Source organism: Coturnix japonica, chromosome 12, assembly GCF_054131305.1.
Source record: "Coturnix japonica strain WE chromosome 12, WE-NBRP24, whole genome shotgun sequence".
Lineage (NCBI taxonomy): Eukaryota > Metazoa > Chordata > Aves > Galliformes > Phasianidae > Coturnix > Coturnix japonica.
In genome coordinates, this window is record NC_140674.1 from 12,558,104 (window position 1) to 12,577,422 (window position 19,319).

The 19,319-nt window shown below is 40.3% G+C and overlaps 2 protein-coding genes across 10 annotated transcripts in view; both read left to right on the plus strand.

The window, feature by feature from the left end:
• ATP13A3 (ATPase 13A3) overlaps nt 1-12,715 on the plus strand; it is a 51,936-nt gene extending 39,221 nt beyond the window's left edge. For 4 of the 7 annotated variants that reach the window (XM_015871700.3, XM_015871701.3, XM_085513060.1 and 1 more), the window contains 8 exons: nt 156-252; nt 563-635; nt 1,452-1,629; nt 2,273-2,460; nt 2,657-2,745; nt 3,158-3,238; nt 6,117-6,206; nt 7,722-12,017. In XM_015871700.3, the coding sequence (XP_015727186.2) occupies nt 156-252; nt 563-635; nt 1,452-1,629; nt 2,273-2,460; nt 2,657-2,745; nt 3,158-3,238; nt 6,117-6,206; nt 7,722-7,919 (994 nt within the window). In that variant the 3' untranslated portion in view covers nt 7,920-12,017. Of the gene's footprint in view, nt 1-155; nt 253-562; nt 636-1,451; nt 1,630-2,272; nt 2,461-2,656; nt 2,746-3,157; nt 3,239-6,116; nt 6,207-7,721; nt 12,018-12,587 lie in introns of those variants that run through there. The other 3 variants (XM_085513061.1, XM_015871702.2, XM_015871703.3) reach the window with 2 other exon arrangements.
• On the plus strand, nt 12,588-17,362 carry GP5 (glycoprotein V platelet). 3 transcript variants are annotated; one of them, XM_085513070.1, is made up of 3 exons: nt 12,588-12,742; nt 13,175-13,321; nt 14,897-17,362. In XM_085513070.1, exons 2-3 carry the CDS (start codon nt 13,285-13,287, stop codon nt 16,849-16,851), a joined length of 1,992 nt encoding a protein of 663 aa, XP_085369196.1. In that variant the 5' UTR covers nt 12,588-12,742; nt 13,175-13,284; the 3' UTR covers nt 16,852-17,362. The 3 variants fall into 3 exon arrangements, with proteins under 3 accessions (XP_085369196.1, XP_015727192.2, XP_085369197.1); XM_015871706.2 differs by lacking the exon at nt 13,175-13,321 and having other exon boundaries at nt 12,603-12,742; XM_085513071.1 differs by lacking the exon at nt 12,588-12,742 and having other exon boundaries at nt 13,219-13,357.
• The last annotated feature ends 1,957 nt before the right edge of the window (nt 17,363-19,319 follow it).

Sequence of the window (19,319 nt, forward strand, 5' to 3'; positions counted from 1 at the left end):
ACCCTCCTTTTCACTCCATGTGTCTGAGCACTCTGTCTTCACCCTAGTGTCTCTCGAAAGGCTTGCTGATGTATTTAATTGCAGTTAATTAAACTGAAGGTTCTGCTTGCTTGTAAAAAAGCTTTCTAGTCACATGATTGTGTTTGTTTTGACAGGGAAGGCCGTGCTGCTTTAATAACTTCCTTCTGTGTATTTAAATTCATGGCATTATACAGCATTATCCAGTACATCAGCGTTACTCTGCTATATTCTGTAAGTATTTAGTTGTGATTAAGCAGTGTCAGTGTAATTCAGATTTGAAAGCTGATACTTATGAACTGTTGCCAGTCTCTTTGTACACGACAGTCACATTCAAAAGTCTGGAATTTTCATACATTCATACTTCGGGAATCGATCTGTAAATTGTACAGTACTCAAGATCTGCAGGTAAAGGAAGTCAGCTTGGAAAGAGGCTGATTTGTTATAGAGAAGGACTTACGGAAATAGTGCAGTAAGAGTTTCACTGTAAGATCTTGTTGGCGTGGAAGCAGTTACTGATGTTTCACTTGTGATTTCTCTCTAGATCCTGAGCAATTTGGGAGACCACCAGTTTCTCTTCATTGATTTGGCAATCATTTTGGTGGTTGTATTCACTAGTAAGTATTATGCTGAACTACTGCTGGTGGCTTCTGTGAAGCAGTTTTTGCATCCACTTACTGCTGGTTGGAATAAGCACTGTGATGTGAAAGTTAAGACGTTACAACTATTGCAATATCTGTATTGGAAAATTAACAATAACCATTGTGCTGAATAAGATTCACCTGTAGTTTGTGATATATCCTCATGCAAGAAGCACATCATGGGCATGAGCTTAGAAAGGCAGTTCTTCACAGTACAGGAAGTCAGAAGTCTGGCCTGAGGAAGGTGTTAGAATCAAAACAGTCTTTGTTCCTGCATGATCTTTCTCAAATGTTTTGTCTTCTTGCCTTATTAGTTGAACTTGAAAGTGTTGCACTTGCAAACTGTCATCTAGTGAAGTTCTTAATTTCACCTATGACCCTAGCACTCAGTTTACTGGTTAACACTAGAACTCTATTTTTTAAGCTCAATGGAGCTGCTTCTTTGAAGTAATGGAGGACTACAACTGAGGAAGCTAGTTAGTAAGTGCTTGTGCCAGATAAATGGGAAGTTGCTGTAGAACCTTACAATTGCCCTATCCAGTATTTGTCTGGGAACGCTGCCAGTTACTTGTCTCATGGTTTCTGTGTTGTCCCCAGCTGCCCTGTGCTGCAAGAGGTAACTAGCTTATAAACGGCACTGTGGCATTCATGTAGGGTGGTAAAACCTTTGTTGGGTGGTTTCACGTTAAGAGGTCACAAGCAAGCCATTTCAGTTCTGCAGAGTATAAACAGGGTAACTCTTGAAAACCATAATGATGCAATAGATAGTGTGTATTTTTGTCCTTTTTGCAGTGAGCCTGAACCCTGCTTGGAAGGAGCTGGTTGCACGGAGGCCTCCATCAGGTCTTATCTCAGGTCCACTTCTGTGTTCCGTTTTGTCTCAGATCATCATCTGCCTTGTTTTCCAAACATTCGGGTTTCTTTGGGTCAAGCAGCAGCCCTGGTTTGAACGTTGGACACCAGAATCTGAGTAAGTGTTTCAGTGATATTTTAATGGATATGGTATCATCAGAAAGGGATCACCAGTAATGCTGTTGCATTTATCCACCATTTTGTAAGTGTAGCTTTTCTGTGGCTACTGATTAATCTGTAGCTAAAAGCATGTACCTAATACGTTGGTGCTGACCAATGACTGAAATGCAGAACTGGGTCAGAGCCAGACTGTAGGGTCTGAAGATTCTTCAGGTCTGGGACATCTGAGATCAAAATTTGAAGTCCACGGTTCAAGCCTATTTTAACTTGTTTGTATTTATACATTTTTGTTTTCCTGTTAGAGTTCCAGTAAATTACATTTCTGAAAATGAAATATTTTCATATTTTATTACTTTGCGGTATTTTCTTACCTGTCTTCTGAGTTTGTATAAAGTGACAGTCCCTAAGCAGTTCCTGAAGGGATTTCACAAGCTGAAAGCACAAAAGAAATTGAAGCATAGAATTCACAATTGCTACCTCCCTTCCTCAGGCTTGAGCTAATTCTTACTATCTGTAGTAGGTTTTCAGGATATGCTTTTTTAACCTACTGTAGTATTTTCTTTCATTACTCTTGCTAATAAATAGGATTCAGCCTTGTTTGGCTTTTCTTCTTAACTCAGTCTTAAATGTTTATGTTGCAGTGCATGTAATGTATTGGATGCCTCAAACGTCAGCTCTGCGCATTATGGGAACGAGACTCTTGATGATGAGCATAACATTAAAAATTATGAAAACACAACTTTGTTTTTTATATCCAGCTTTCAGTACCTCATAGTCGCAATTGTCTTTTCAAAAGGAAAGCCCTTTAGACAACCGTGCTACAAAAATCGTAAGTCCTTTCTTACTATATACAGTTATATATTTTAAGGTATCATTGCAAAAATATACCTCAGAGAAGATAATAGGTCAATAATATTTCCAGAGATTAATAAACCTATGGTATATACAAGACCTCTCTAAAACCCCGATTGAGTGATTGTCTGAATAAAATACTTCAAAATACTTTTTCTTTTTTTCATTCACAGTTCTGTTTGTTACTTCCGTGGTAGTTCTCTATGTCTTCTTATTTTTCATCATGTTGCATCCCTCTGAACTTATCAACATGTCTTTTGAGGTAAGATTGAGCAGATGTATCTGTACTTCTTGGGGCCGCTGGCTGCCTCTTGGGGAAACTTGAGCCCTGAGATTTTTAGCTTCTAATCTTGGGGAGGGGAGGTAATTTCCTTGAAACCTGTGTACAGAGACAGAAGTGAAGTACTTAAATTAGTATCTCTCTTTCTTCTGAAAATTTCACGTTGAATTTTCAACTGGATGAAAGACCTTAAAATGTTCTCAGACAACAAAGCACGAGAAGCAGGATTCTGCAATACGTATTAATATGCTTAATAGCATCCAATTTTATGGGCATATGCACTTGTGTATTTATTCACGTGTACATGTGAATTTATAACTCGGAGCCAGTTTTGAATGCACGTTTTGACCACTTCATATATGTGGTGTTAACCTCTGGCAACTTCTTCTCACAGCTCGTATGTGTGCCATATGAGTGGCGGCTGAGAATTCTCATCATTGTTATTGTCAATGCAATTGTATCCGTGCTGATGGAGGTAAGGCATTCAAACAGAAAATACTTACTGTTCAGTGTTTCTCCGAGGCTGTAGGTTTGTCTTTGGTTTAGGTTTGTTTAGGATCCACAACATGCCAGTGGAACAATAAGTTTTAAACTTCCATTTCTAAAAGTGTCCTTCCAGGCTGGACTTAATGTGTCAAATGTCTTCTGTGTTAAAAGCATAACATTAAAACCCATCTGAATCAATAAAATAAAAACAAAAGGAGAGTAGCAGGGAGGGGAGAGTGAAAAGCTGAAAAAATTGTTTCAACTATTTCATATTTATTTGCTGTGTGAAAGGAACTCAAAATAACATACCATTGCTGTATAAAATCCTTAGGGAAGCTCATCATACATGCATCATTCGTTCATTTTATTGCTCAGGATAATGCAGGTCTGTCTGCTTACCTGTATAATGTCATTAAGTGAAAAAGTAGAGATGTTTGTGCAGATCTGCTCTTTTCAGTCTGAGCTTGTCCAGCATCGGTAGTTTTGGATATTTTTACCTCCTCTGCTCTGATTCCATAGTTAATGTGGTCAGAAAATGGCCCTGCCTTTCATCCAGGTACCCCTTCTGTAGTTTCTAAGAATCTGTGTTAACAGAGGCACATCTGCTATAGCTAGTCTGGATTCTTAGCCAGTCATTTACTCCTATGGTTAGTTCTTCCTGTTGAAATGACTCCTTATTTCCAACCTGAATACATTTGGTTTTTGGTCGCAGACAGTAGTTATTATTTTTCTTTAAACATTATCTTAGCTGCTACAATTATCCATTTTTACTGTAAAACATTTTCTGCAGCTTCTAGTCAGTGTTTCCATTACTATGTGAGGGTGTGCTATTAAGGTAACTAGAATAGTGTTTGCTAGGATCAGACTGCTTTGGCCTTTGAAGATGACTACAGCATTAATATTCTTTCCAGTTGACTAAGTTTTCCCTTCTGTTCACAACATTAGAAGTAACATCAACCAAAGTTCTTGGAATAATTTGTCAGGACTTTGAGTTCAGAACATTGTTCCAAATAAGAATTGCAAGGTATATTATTATATTCTCCCCTTTTGGAACATGGATTTCATTGTTTTTGCATAAGTGGTAAGAACCCGGGCTTTGTGTTGATTGATTGATAGATAGAAATAAGTTGTAGTTACAGTTTTCAGCCCAATGATAAACTTAATGGAAGAAAATAAATTAAACTTACCCTTACAGCTGAAAACTTTGTTCTGCAGAAGATCTTTCCAACTTCTGTGCAGCCTATGGATATTTCATGAGAGCTCAGTTAGAAAGACTGATCTATCACAGTGTGTTCCTCCACACAGTATGTGTCTCTTGAGGAAAAACATTCATAAGGTTCCTCTCCTGAGTGTTGTCAGTTGCCACATAAGTCTGTAAACCTCTGAGTTTCTAGTAAACACAACCTAAGCAATGTATTCCCTGTAAAGCATTTGCTTTTACCAAATATTTCAAAGCCCACCTCCTCTTCTTCCTTGGCAAGTTTTAGTTGGTATCTTTAATAGTTACTATTGTTAGCAAAACTTTTTCTTAAGATGATGTATCACAATTCCTTTAAAATGGATTTTTCTGTTTTTCTTGTTGCACATTTAGCAGTAGTGGAATAGAATCATGGAATTTAGTTTTCTTGACTTTATTTGGACGTGTTGCACCTGACTTCTAAGCCTATTTATTCCACTTTCACTGTTAGCTGAATAGTTCCTTTAGTCACCTGTTCTTTATTCTACTGAAACTAATTCCTTGGTAACTGCCCCGTAAATACTTCATAGTGATGAGGTACAGGGAAAGACTGGATCTGTTTTGTCTTATCATGCTTCCTATTTGATGCTCTTCTCTCTGATCCTGTGTAATTTAATTGTTTCTAAAGCAGGAATGGTTTCAAAATGTACTTGTCTCACACCTGTTTTCTGAAATGCTTTGTGAAACTTCTGCTCCTTCCATGTGGATTCCAGACTAGGTATTATAGGCTGCACATTATTTGTACCAGGCATTAAAATCCATTACAAAAGTCCAATTAGTCAGCTCCCTTTTTTTCAATGGCAGATCTTAGGCAACTGTTAAACACAGATTCTGTCTAGAAACCAGAGAGTCATAGGCTTAAGGCTTTGAATGCCATGGGTTCACACCTTCATAGCTGAGCTTGGTCATATAGGAATCATTAGATACACAATGTGGAGTGCTCACCTTCTGCCCCCTGTTCCAAAAGCTGAAACAGCTCCCGCTGGGGGCCCAGATTTGGCACCATATGGAAGCTTTTCTGTGCAGGCCATTGGTGTTTAAAAAAGACAGATCACATCTATAATGCTATAATGTTTACAGCATCACAAAATTGTAGGGGTTGTAGGGGACCTCTAGAGATCTAGTCTAGTCCCCCCAGCAAAGCAGGCCCCCTGCAGCAGGCTGCACAGGTAGGCGTCATTTGGGTCTTGAATATCTGCAGAGGAGAATCAACAGCCTCCTTGGGCAGCCTGTTGTAGTGCTAAGATGTTCCAGTGTTTAAGATGGTTTGAGGCAAAATGGCTTCAAGCAGTAAAGTCTGTGGTGCTTCACAGGATTTTTGTTTTTTTTTTTTTTAAGTCTTGAAACACATAAAGGATGTGTATTTTTGTTTGTATCAGTGCATGCAGTTTTGGTCGTTACTACTTATTGATGATTAAAAATATGTGTTCATATTTTTAAGTTTTCCTCTGAGCACTTCAGAAATGAAAATGTTTATCACTTAAGTACTGACAGATAACATAAGCTCTTCATTTTGCCTGGCACTGAATTATGTCTAACAGAGTATTTCAGGTTTTATTTGAAATGTGCACACTAATAACCAGTGATCATTAGTTTCTTAACTCTTCCTACTCACTGCAATGTCTCACAGAATGTCCTCCTTGATATGATCCTTTGGAAGGTTGTGTTCAGTCGAGACAAACAAGGAGAATATCGCCTCACCATACCCCAGCCGCCTCAGGTTGGAGACCAGTATTTTGCTGTCTTCATTTGAGTGCATGCAGATTAACTCAGTTTTGTCTTTTCTATGGTCTATAAGTGTCTGTTGCCTTATCTTAAGCTTAAGACTGTTTAGATTTCTCTAACTCGAATTTTAGAAGGAAAGGCTTCTGGTTTTGTGTTTCTCTCCTTGTTGACACAGAACTTAGCTCTTTGTGCAAGAACTGAGAAGCAAACCTCATATGAGAATTGCTTTTTAAGGCTATTCCCACTTTGTCCTCAGTTTGCTTATGAGCAGATTTCATTGGCATTGTCGTAGATTAGCATGATAGGTCTGGGAGTGTCTTGATTTGCTTGGAAGCTTTGCTGCTGACTCTGAGCACAATCCAGTTCTTTATTAGTTTATTTTAGGGCTTTAGAAGAGCAATTTATAGCATGTAAAAATGGAGGAAAAAATAGTAAGTGGAAGTCTGTTATTACTACTGCAGATAGTTTAGTAGGCTTGAGGGGGGAAAAAAGCTTCTGCTTTTCAGGTGGCTGTGAGTTTTAGTCATGTCTGTCCCTTTGCCATTAATACACAAAAGAAATGTGTGTGAATCCTGTAGAAACTAGCTTTTCGTGTTTTAAGCCTCTGACTTACTGCTTTTAGCTGGTTGTACTTGCTAAGAATTAGCTGTTTATTTTTAACATTAAGTTTTACTTAAAGAATTCAGTTCAGGACTACATTTGCCCTTCTGGGGCAAACTTGTGTTCTTTGAGAACAAATTGCTGTGTGCTCACTGAGGAATGGAGGTTGTGCCGTAAGACTCAGATTCAGTTCACCAATTTATAGTCATTGAAAGCCTGAAGAAAACCATGTAGAATATATCTCCATAGAAAAGTCATCTACACAGACTCTAGATGCTGAGAATTGAGAGGAATTGAGCCTTGAGAATGTGGAGTAGTGTTTCTTTTCTCTAGCTACTTAAGTTATGTATGTCAAGGACTGGGAGGTGAAGGACAGAAAACTCAAGCTCAGTAATTTGTGTCTGTTTCTGCAGCTATTTTACCTGTCTGTAGGACTTTTTTCCTCCTGTTGAATGCACTGTTAGGTCTCAGTATCAGCGAATTAAACTCTGCCTCTTGTGGCTGGCTGGATGCCTTCAGTTAAACAAGTAATTGTCAAAAAGTGTTTGGAGAACCTTTGGTAATTTTACTAAGTTTTATAGGCTTATTAAATAGTGGTGGTGACATCTTTAAATAGTTACATTAAATATAACTGTTATACCCATGTTTATTAAAATTATAAAATATGCATGAAAGCTGCTGTGGACTATAAATGTTACTATAATGCAGAACAATTGTTTTTTCTTAATGTGCTCAACATGTCATTGCTACTGTAGTATGAGATGACTTGGCAGAAGAGCTTCTGTTCTATACTTTCTCGTTGTAGCAGTGGCACATTAAACTCATGGCTTTTTGTTTAGTGATGTACTGTATTGTTGCATTCATTTTGTTGTATGGTTATTCTGATTTTACAATCTGGTCACTTCTGCAGGAGGCTGTGGATCGTCTTGGAGTCTGTTTCCTTTCTTCCCTGTTTGGTTATAGAGAGAAGGCGCCAAAAGCCAAGTATATGCATCTAGCTCAGGAACTGCTGGTTGATCCAGAATGGCCACCAAAACCCAGAACAACAACAGAAGCTAAGGCACCATCCCAAGAGAATGGCTCATATCAAATCATCACTTTAACGTAACAGTGGATCTTAGTGGCACGTGTCTTTAGTAGAATTGAGAAGAATGTAACTTTTAGGCTTCATCTGAAATTGCGGTATCCTAAACGTTAAGTTCTAATGCCAATTTTTCCAGCTGTTTCATCTCTCTGAAGCCAGACATCTTATGGCTGTACATTTTAAAAATGTAGGCTACCTTAGGCAGAACAAAAATGATTGTTTCCTTCCACCTTCTTTCAAATTTCATTATTCCTTAATGAGATGTATTTGAAGATTTAAACTGCAGGGCAGTTGAGGAGGTTCATTTTATTTGCCTGAAGTATCTCAGTCGTTGTTCTGACTTCCTTACCGGGGCACGTGTTAATTGTAAGGTCTATAATGTAATGGTTTCATGGTAGTACTAGAGGCATGTAACAACTTTGTCATACCCTTCTTTGTTTTCAAACATTCACTGCTGAAAAGCTTTGTGCCTGGAAGGGTACTAAAGTTTTGATGTGTGTACCCTTTAAGTTTGTCCCTGCTCCTTAGGTGTGTTTCCAGCTGTAAGTGTTTGGATTTGAAGTTTGGTTCTTTAGTCTACCACAGCAGGAACTGGGGATGCTGCAGAAGCAATATGCTCTGTCCTCAAGAAGAAAGTGTGTTGCTTTTGGGTGGGTTCTTAGCTGCTTTCCTTGCTAACCCTTGAGAAGGACTTCATTGGACTTCAGAGGAGGAGGCATTAGGCTGTACTCTCAAAGTTTTTGGGGAATCTAATACTGCTGTCTCATATTTTAGTGTCTCTAGCTATGCATTTCTCCACCGACCTTGCTTTTTCCAGCAGATGGGCTGAATTATCACTTTGTGGACCATGTTTTATTTGTAAATCTTAAAGTAGTTTTCTTAAGTATCTTGAAGTAGTAAAGCCAGAGCTGTTGCTGCAAGTGGGATGGAGTGGGAGGGAGGAATATTTTCACATGTCCATGCTTGGATTTGTGCATGTTCAGAACATATGCATTTCAAAGAAGCTGCTAGTGACTTAAAGTAACTTAAGCACTATATGTAGCTGTATGAAACAAAATTAGGAGAAAATAGATGAGCTAAAATCTGTCTTGCTGCAGAACTATGAAGCTTATAATAGATATCATTTCAAAAAACAAACAAAAAATTAAAACCAAAAACAAACAAAAAAAGCAACTAAAAAAAATACCTAAACCTTGTGTCACTAATAATGCTGCTTAAGCACTCGGTATAGCGATGCATCGTTTTGCCGTTAGGTGGTGTCAAAACACAAGACCACTAGAAAAATAGATCTGGATAACATAGGAGGAGTAGGCGTGGGGTTTTTCTGTTGTTGATGGTGTTTTTTTTAATGATGGACAAAGTAGTTATTTCCAAACCATCTTCAGCTTGCTGAACTTCCAGAAAAATCTCTGTGGTGTCTTTGAGAAGATGATAAAAACACTGACTTTGATCTGTCTGTCCTGGCCAGATGAAACTGACCGGTTCATACTCCTTCCTTTGGGAAGGGACCTCAGATCCAGAGAAGTCATGATGCTTTAAGAGAAGGAACTCGTGCCCTTTGGAGGGCATCTGTGAAGAATGGAAGGAGGGCCCTGAATATCCCTGACAGGCTGGCATTAGTTTGAATTGTGTGTATTCCGATTTGATTTTTAATAATTCCTGCTGATATGATCCCCAGAATCATTCTAATAAATAGATTTTTTTAATTTTTTTTTTAAAATTCAGGTTGTGCCTGATTTCCCCATGCTGTGCTGCAGGGGAGTATAGGCAGCATCCCCCCCACTGCTCACATTATGGTTTCTGCAGTGTTGAATATACTGTGCCAATGGGGAATTTAAAGTGGCGCTAAATGGTTTGGATGAATTTTGCTGGAACGTGGTGGGGTTCAAGTTATTAGCACTTAGTGCTCATAAATAGTATCCTTGTGTGCTATCCTCCGGTCCAGCTGTCAACTCTTTTCCTGGTATTTTTGTTTGTTTTTGGGGGTGGAGTAAGAATAAGGGGAAGTGGTTTTCTTAGTGTTCATTCAACAGAGAGATGTAAAAGTCTTATTTTCCTGGCCTCTCACTGTCATAAATATCGGAGAACATTGGTAGCTTTAAGGGGTCTGAGATCATGGATGTGGATAAACTCGTTAATCATGAACTTGAGTCAGTTGGACAATTTTTGTCAGTGCTGATGTTATGAAATCTCTGTAGCATGGAATAATCGATGAAGAATAATTCTAAGCTGCGTAAGTAGTATTCAAATTTAAAAGAGCTCCATTTTGCGAATCTATGTGTCTTGGACCTGGGAGCCCTTAACCGCGTAAGCTTCTGTGCTCCATTTCCTTGATCATTTTAGATTGGTTATTCCATCAGAATTGAAAGAATAAGAAGTCTTTCCCTTTGATATGCTCTTGCTTAATGCTTTCTCTGATCTGCTGATTTCTCTCAGCTTATTTGGTTTATGAAGCTAATATTGAAATCATTCTAATTTATTAGATGTACGTAGGGAGTGAGGAGGGAATGACTTGTTTCCGGAGAACATTCTAGGGAGCTCTTACTAATAAAACCAAAATTGCTATGTTTTCTCTACTTAGTTGAGTGGTTAATGGGGCACGAGCCTATTACACTTGAACATTTTGCAAATGGAAGCTTGTTTTGTCAAGGTTTGCATTCAGAATCAGTAAATGTTCTTGAGGTTGCATGCTTGAGCTCTGACTTATTTCTTCTGCCATCTACTCAAGGGTAATAAATCAGCTTTTCCTCGAACTTCTCTTGTTGTAACGTCAGCCACAAAATAAGTATTTGCATCCTCTGCAATTACTGGGATCGATGCCTTTCTGCCCAAGAGCTGAATTTGGCCACCTATAATTTTTCTCATTTTGAGCAGTTTAGTTTCTCTGGTTTTCAGAAACACAAGTAGCTGCTCTGAAGTCAGATGGAATTCATGTTGTAGTGAAAAATCTCTCCTAGTGTTCATCTTGGAAGTCTAAATTCGGGCGAACTGACCAATTTAGTGAGCTCCCGTAGATATTTAGTAGAAATTTTCTTCCTGCTGTATATTTGGGCCTTATGTTGAGGAGTTTGATTTATTATTAAATTATTTGTGTACGCAGACTTTAATCTGTACGTATTTTACTTTGATGTATTAGGATTTGTAAATAAACTGATTTTTAAATATTATTTATACACATACTTAAAGGACTGGTCTACCCAGACAAGCAATTGCTAAGTAATAAATGTTACCTTTTAGAAATAAATTGCAAGATCATGAAATCGTATCTCCCTCAGGGTTATTTGTAAAGGTTTCTTTTCTTCCCTTTGGACTTAATTAGCAGTAACTCGTTTCACATAATCTTAGAGCTAAATCTACTGTAGCAAGAAAGTGCTGCGAACAGAGCTTGAGTAGAAGCAGCTCAAACCCACAGATCTGACTGTCCACATTCATCGTAACTTTAAATTGGGAACTTTTCCTGTTGCACTTTTAAGAAGTTGTTGAATTTTTAGTTCTATTTATTTTTATTTTTTTCCTTTGTGAAGGTCGCGCTGAGCAGTCATCAAACAGGGTAAATACTCCTGTACTGCGTATGTGTATACAGTATAATACTAAGCAGATACAGAGCCCTTTCTTTTTTATGCTGCAAGTGTTTACTGCTTATGTTGGTCATCATCGCAAGAGCTGAAGTTGTGTAGGATTTCTCCCATGACGTTCTGAATTGTAAACTTAAGTTTTTGTATGTCTGAGGGAAAGCTGTGGGGTTTTGACAGGTTTTTAAGTCTTGGATATGTTGATTTTATACAGTTCAGGTTTTTAGATCTGTTTTCAACAAGCTGCATCTTCTTTGATAATTACGTGATCCGGAAATTACTCAGTTCATCATGAATTGCTCAGTCCTAATAGAGATTAAACGAATCATCATCACAGCTCTCTTGAGAAGCTCAGCTTCCTTTTTATTTTTAAATCTGAAACGATTCTGCATCTTTGTATTTAAAATATGTATTGCTGCTCTAGAATGGTACCCTGTCAAGAGGCATACATAAATAACTGTATAATAGAACTGTAAATAGTCTTGTAAATCATTTTTGTGACTGAAACTCTTTGAAAATAAAATTAAAACAAACAGATATTTTAACTCTTTTCATTAGTTTCTTGAAATTATTTTTTATTACTCATTATACAGTTGGATCTAATGCAGGGGCATGAATGTAGGCTTAACTCCTGCTGATGTCATGAATTATCCTATCCAGTGCCTTTATGTTCTTGAAGTGGGGAGCAGTGAAGTAAGTGTGCCATGTGCTGGCGGTGCGTGTGATAGTGCTGCTGTGTGTGATGGGGTAATGGTGATCTCAGTTTCACCTGGTGGCTTATGAAAGCCATTTAAAAGCCAGACCTAGAGGTGAGAGATTTTATTCCTACCCTCTCTATCCCTTGAAGTATGAGAAGAATTATCTTAAAAAGACTCTTGCATGGATGTTCCTAGTTGTGAGCTCTTGCTGTTTTAACAGTCATCTTCAGAAGAACCATGCTGAAGCGAAGGTATCTTTTCCATCTTGCAGCTCATCCTCTGTCTAAACATTTATTGACTGCACATGTTATTTCCAGTTTGAGGACCAGGTGTTTCAAATGCCTGGTTATCAAAGGACTTGATTACAAAAACTTTCAATTTCAAGCAAAGATTTTGGTAACTTACAGCTTTTCTCTCTTCAGAATCTTTCAGGCTTTAGGTTTTGTTGGTCTATGACTGCAGAAGACCCAAAGGAAGAACGGAAGCCAAATGGGACGGCTCTGGTTTGCTTAGCCAAAGCATTCCTCACATTGCTTTGACTTCAATCCTGTGTGAAGGTAAAAGCAGCATTGTGAAGGTATGTATCAATTGCACTTGATTGTTTGAGATGGCTGCATTTATTCCTACAGCATCTAATGGGTCTGTTTAGTAGACTGCTGTGAAGTGCCTAACAAGTTTGAAATCTCTTTCAAATCGTAATTCATGTTGAAATTCATGTTTCTGACTAATTAAATTTGTACTGTGTTTACGTACACGTTCTGCTGTCACAAGCACCTTGTGTTGTTGGATTTGTTAAGTCTTCACTTTTTCTCCTGTTTCCTTAATGGTCTCAATTTCTCCATTAGGAGTTGTATACAAGCTGCAGAAACTAGTTGCTTCCACAGCTCAGTGTAGGCAAAATCTGCTCTGAAGCTTGAAATGTTCGTTTGCTGTTCACAGCAGTCAGCAGATGTGAGTGAAGCTCTGTTATCTAGAGGATGCATTTTGCCGTTTTACTTTCCATTTCAAGAGCAGAGTCATGGTGAAGCCTGATTGCCTGCTGTGCTCCTAACAAGTTCCTCTAAAAAGCAAAGAAGTTTCTGATGCCCTGATCAGAACTGCTTTCTTGCAAGTTTCCAAATGAATTTGAGGATGAGCAAGAAAGTTACTCACCATGGTAAGCAGTTATGAATGATGGCAGTTCCTAGGTGAGGTACGATTCCCAGATTGTATGGAAGCTTCTTGTTTGACTTAAAAAGAACTTTGGAAGTTTAGTATCTTGAGGCTTTTTTTTCCTGTCTTACTGTGTCATTCAGAAGGTCTGAAAAGCCCAATGAGAGCGAGCTTTGCAGCACCACGTTGCCGGTTGATAACGCTGTGTGCCATTTGCTTTCCTTCTCTAGGAAGAGATGCTAATTTTACCAGTCTTCAATTCCCCGAACTAAACCAAGTATTATTATGTTTTTGAATTCTCCCTGTTACTTTTCCTTTGACGCAGCAGCTGGTTTTGATTGATAGTTTTATGCTCTTGTCAGCAGTTCAGGCACAAGAGAAGCACATGAGAATTTGAGACCACTATCCTCCCTCGGCCCTACTTACTCCCTTTTAAGGAGTGATCAGGTTTGTGCCCATGTCTGGCTGTCAGGTTGGTTTGAGGGAGCTACATCCAGATCCATTAAAACACAAAAATAAGATGTGGGTGTGCTGGGATGGTGTTCTCCCATCGTAGTCTTCCTAGTGATGAAGGCTGCCATAGTTAACAGCAATTCCAGTTATGTCTATGGCAACCTCAGCAGCTGCTTCTCCTGTGCTTCAGCCAGCCCCTTGACATTCAGGTGTCTGATGCACTTGGACTTGTTGATTTCACTATGGAAGTAGATGTAAACTGTGAAGGGTTTATGTTTGGCTTGGACTTTCAGATATTATCATTACAGCTGCAGTGGTTTAATGATCGCTTTCCTGTTCCTTTTTTTGTTTGGGAATTGATGCAACTTTCTGAATTTGGGAACGTTTCATGCATATCAACCTTTATTGGTACAGCTTTCTAGCTGAGGTCATAACACTTCGTTCCTTTCATTATTTACAATGCTTCTGGTAATGTAGAGTAGTGTGAAGTTGTTGACTTGCTGTTATCAGAGGCTTATTGCTGTCCTTTGTTAGATAAGCTCTTGTGTGTTGTTTTCAAAAATAGCCTGTTGCTTCTTGTGTGTTCTTGAACTTTTCCAAGAAGCAATCGCTTCCAAGTGCTGAGAAATGGTTTTGCAGAGCTGTGTGGTGTGTTGAGTTTGGCCATAGAATATTGCAGGAGTTGTAGAATGCCCTTTTTACCTCCGTTATCTCTTTTTGCATGCTAAAACTATACTTGTAGATAACCTACAATAAATTGTTATTGGTGCAGGGCTGTCTGATCTCTTAAGACTTTCTCAGTATCACTTAGTATGATACTTTTCACTTCAAATAAATACATCTTTGGGCTATTTAAGCTGTTTCATTGTGATTGTCGTATGCTTTAGTCATCCTTGGCTAGTACCAATGTTAATAAGGAGTGCTTGATTTACAGAAGAGCTTTATCTGTACTTCTCAGTGTGAGCTGAACTCCTTCGAAATGTTTGCAGTCAGCAGAAATAGATTCTGAAGTTGGTTTTCAAGCCAAGAGAAATTTCAGATGTTGTGTTATATTCATACAGCTTTGTCTGCTGTGTTACTGGCTACCTGAGATCAAATCCTGATGCTCTCTCATCTCTTGTAACAGCTCATGTTTCTGGTGCTTCAGCAAGAATGTTGGTGCTTCGTTTGTCAGTGGTGATCAAGCTTTTCTTCCAGCTGGATGCATCTGTTTGTCCCGAGAAATGCGACTGCTCGTTCAAAAACGCGATTCATTGCTCCGGTCCTCACATAAAAGACCTGGAATCATTAAATCTTCCTTGCAATATGACCAAAATTCTCATAACAAACACTAATGTAACATACGTGCAGGATGTTTTTTCTGGGATGGAAGAACTGCAACATCTCATCTTGTCTTCAAACAATATCGATCTGATTTCACCGGTGGCATTTAAAGGCTTGAGAAGCCTGAAAGTCCTCAAACTGCTGGATAACAAACTGGTTGAACTTCCTCCAGAAGTGTTCAGTGACACGGTACATCTTCAGCAATTGATCATTGAAAATAACAGGCTGAAATCCATCCAAGAGAATCTGTTTGACAGACTAGGCAGTTTGGAGGAGCTTTTCTTGAACAAAAACGAACTAAGAGCACTTCCCAGTGGTGTGCTGAAGAAACTTGCCAAACTCAAAGTACTGAATTTGTCAAGAAATTCTTTGGCAGCGCTGCCTAGAAATATATTTAGTGCATTAACTAAGCTCGAGAAGCTGATGTTGTACTTTAACAGGCTCTCTTCAATAGAGTCTGGTATATTTGATAGCCTGAGGGAGCTGCTGGAACTCTTCCTGCATTCCAATGGCATTCAGTCTATTGCCCCTGATGTATTTCATCACCTTCATAAACTTAGAAGCCTAACGCTCTCCAGAAACAAGCTTGAGATTTTACCCCCTGGGCTCTTTCTGCACTTGCGTGATCTGTCTAAACTGACCTTATATGGGAACCCACTGAAGTCTCTTCCAGAAGTGTTGTTTGGAGAGATGAGGAATCTTGGTAGCCTGTGGCTGTATCACACAAAGCTCTCAACGATACCGGATTTTGTGTTCAGTAACTTGACCAATTTGGAGCTGCTTGTGCTGAGTTTTAATCCGGAGCTTAGTGCTCTTCCCGAGAACGTGTTCAGTGGTCTGAAAGAACTGCGGGGCCTTTCTCTGCATACAAACAACATTTCCAGTCTTCCAGAGGGCATCTTCCAGAGCCTTCAGAAACTGCAGAACGTTTCTCTTTTCAGTTCCAGGCTTCAGGTTCTTCCCAGAAGGCTCTTCTATAATCTCAAGCACCTCCAGAAGGTTTACCTCAATAGTACTGAGCTGCAGTCTCTTCCTGAAGATCTATTTGCCACTTTACCTGAGCTGCAAGAAGTCTTCCTTGGTGACAACCCTTGGAAGTGTGATTGCCAAATTCTTGGCTTCCGAGAGTGGCTCCGGAAGAGCACAGAGGTAGTGAAAGAAGCACAGTCTCTAATGTGTGACAGCCCACCCTCCTTAAGGAACATTTCACTCCTGGCTCTAACAGATCACCACCTGCAGTGCCTGCCAACCACAGCCATTACGTACCAGGTGTTTAAGTCGACTTGTTCCCCGACTTTGACTTCTCTTACAATGGAGCAATTGAAATCATCCTGGGAGACGACTGTACCAGCAGTGTCTGACATTGATACCAGCACACCTACAGCAGTTCCAGTTGCAAGAACAACTCCAGGTTTTACCTATTCACACATTCAAGACGTTGAAGGCTCTGGCTCTCATTTCTTAGATGGTCCAACCCAAACTTCTCCCAGCGTCATAGAAACAAACAGCATCAGAGGAACAGTTCTGACTACTCCTGCCCAGTGGGATGAATTACCTGCTTACAGGAGAACCGAGCCCTATTATAATACCAAAGGTGTTTGTTGTCAGCTATTCTTGTGCCTTCACAGTTTGGTTTTAGCATTTCAGACCGTCACCATTGTGCTCAGTCTGTATGTGGTGGTTAAAACCAGGCAACTCTTGTACTCCAGAAACGTTCCTGCTCAGCCTGTAGTTCTCATAAAATATATAAGACAATAGAGATTACCAGTTGAAGAAAGGATTAGAAACGTTAGAAACGTCTGAAAGCATTTTGAGCATTTGGACTGTTTGTTTGGTTCAGATATGGCTTACAAATCTCCACAGCAAGGACCACAAGCGCCTTGTCTCTACAGAATAACCAAAACGTGCTTTTATATACCTTAGTGTTGGCCAAAAGTGACTGTAGTCATTGCACACAGCGATGGCACTTGGTTTACAAAACGCAGATGGGAAGCTGAAAGAAAATCCATGTCCACCTCCACACGCAGCCCTGCCCTTCAGTCAGCACGGAGCCGCCTTCCTGCATTGGGCTGCAGCCCTGTCCTGGGCAGGGCACTGCTGGCTGCTGTGCCGTGGTTGTGACCCCTCCATGTGACTGGCTTGTGGGAGAGCAATCCGTGGGCAAGGAAAAAATGTGAACAGCACAGGGAGGTTTACATGGAAGCACGGCTTTAACTGTTGTTTAAAGGTTGCCTGGAGTACTGCAAATATTATGATGCCTTATACTGCCTGCAGTGTTTTGTGTCCTTATTGAGAAAACAAATGGTATTTTTGGGAGGATATGCTGGAAAATTGCTTTTAAAAAGGGCAGAAGGGAGGGGGGGTGTGGAAGTGACTGGAGGGAATGGTATGATGCAAGTGTTTTTGTTTTTGGTTTCTATTCTCAGCCCCACTGCAGGATGTGTGAGGAAGAAGGTAATGTCCATTACCATATAAAGCTTAATGGGTCTCTATCTTAGAGGAAGGTAAGATAGATGCTGGTCTAGATGTACACTCTTGATGTATTCTGTTGTTTGTTTTTAAAACTTCATCTCATTCCTAAAGATTCAGCTTTGTAGTCGATGCTTTCACCCCCAGTGTGCAGGTGTGAGAAAGCCACGTTCCATGTCAATACATCATTCTCATTACCCAGGCTTGCTCCCAGATTCCCAGCCCTTTCGAGCCTTTGATATGTAAAGGCAACTACTAGGTAATAGCATGGCTTTTGATCCTCATACTGAAATACTTACAAGTATTTTGAATGAGATGAATATTCTAGTTTGCAGGTAGGCTGGTCGCTGTCAGACGGCGGGTACTCATTTGGTAGCTGTGTGACTTGAAAGCTCTTCCCTTTTCTCAGAAGCTGGGACTGGATTAATGAGCCCCTGCGTGTGAGACCCAGTGCTCTGGGAGTCCTTTTGGAGCCGGGTTTTTTGAAGCAGGGATGTTCCTGGGCAGCCTGAAGATGGTGTTTGACAGGAATAAACTGCTGCTGGTGCAGAATTCCTCTTGTAGGCTGTGAAAGAAGGCAGTGTGCTGCTGTAGAGTGAGCCAGGCAGTAGCTAAAGCCATCTCTAAGGGAGAAGCAATGTGTGAAGCAGGCTGGATGGAATTCATGAACAGTATCACCAGTTTACTGCAATGTAGTTAAATGAGAAGCACAGAAACAACATGAATGCTTTATGAGTGGTGGTTCTGGGTTGTTGCTAGTGCTTGCAAAGAGGCACTTAGTCCCAATTTAGTTCTTGTTGGATAATTGCACTGACCACGCAGTGTCTGCCAGCTGCAGGGCTGTCATGTCAGTGCCACGCACACATCTGTACAGCAGGCAGGGGATGAGTAAGCAGTGGGTGAGCAAGGACACTGCACGGCTGCGCTGCTCACTGCCTCCCTTGGTGTGGCACAGAGGAAATGGGCTCACACTTGAATGCACACTGATTTCTAAGAAAAAGCAGCAGTTAAATTGGCGTATAGCAGTGGTATTGACTTAGAGCTGGCTCTCTGCATGTCCAGTCTGCTGTGTGGGCAGGGTGCAGAGCAGCAGCTGCTATCTATCTATTGATCCTTCCATTGGCCACCCCAGCCCAAAACCAGGCCAGCTCTTGGCATGTCTCCCATGGCTCACTAGCTGCAATTGCTGCACTCTGGCACGTGGGGGCTTTGGCACGTTGCTGTGTACGGTGAGGCACAAGGAGGATGATCTGTCTTTGCATGCTGTCATCGGGCTTTCCCCATTCCTGAGCCAGACAGGGAAGTGAAGTCAGCAGACAACAAAAGGCTGGAGCAATGCAGGCATGGAGTGTTTCATCGAGTTTTCCTTTCTTCCCTCTGATGGAGATGTCATGTTTTGTTCTGCCACTGATTCATTGCTTGTTGCCCAGTATAGCTCAGCCCTTTCTGGAAATCTCTTGCCTGGAAGAACAGAGGAAATCCTTATTTAGATCCCACCTCCATTCACCCCAGCGAAAGGGAGCTCCAGGTCATTGTCCAACAAATGCAGCAAGTGCCAGATAGCAGCGAGGAAAAGCACATGACGAGGTCTTCCCAGCAGCAAGGGCTCCTCAGGAAAAGCACATGGGAAGGCTTTCCCCAGCCCTGCTGCTTCTTCATTACATCCCATCTAAACCATTGGGGTGGCTGATGATGTTGGGTGCACACAGCGTCTGCCTGTGTCCTGCTTTTCCTCCTGCTGGGCTCACTGCCTGCAC

Excerpts from the sequence above, each read along its gene's own strand:
- GP5 (XM_085513070.1), top strand. The coding sequence starts at position 13,285 with ATGAATTTGAGGATGAGCAAGAAAGTTACTCACCATG. Across the intron at positions 13,322-14,896 it reads CAAGAAAGTTACTCACCATG|CTCATGTTTCTGGTGCTTCA; the intron begins GTAAGCAGTTAT and ends CTCTTGTAACAG.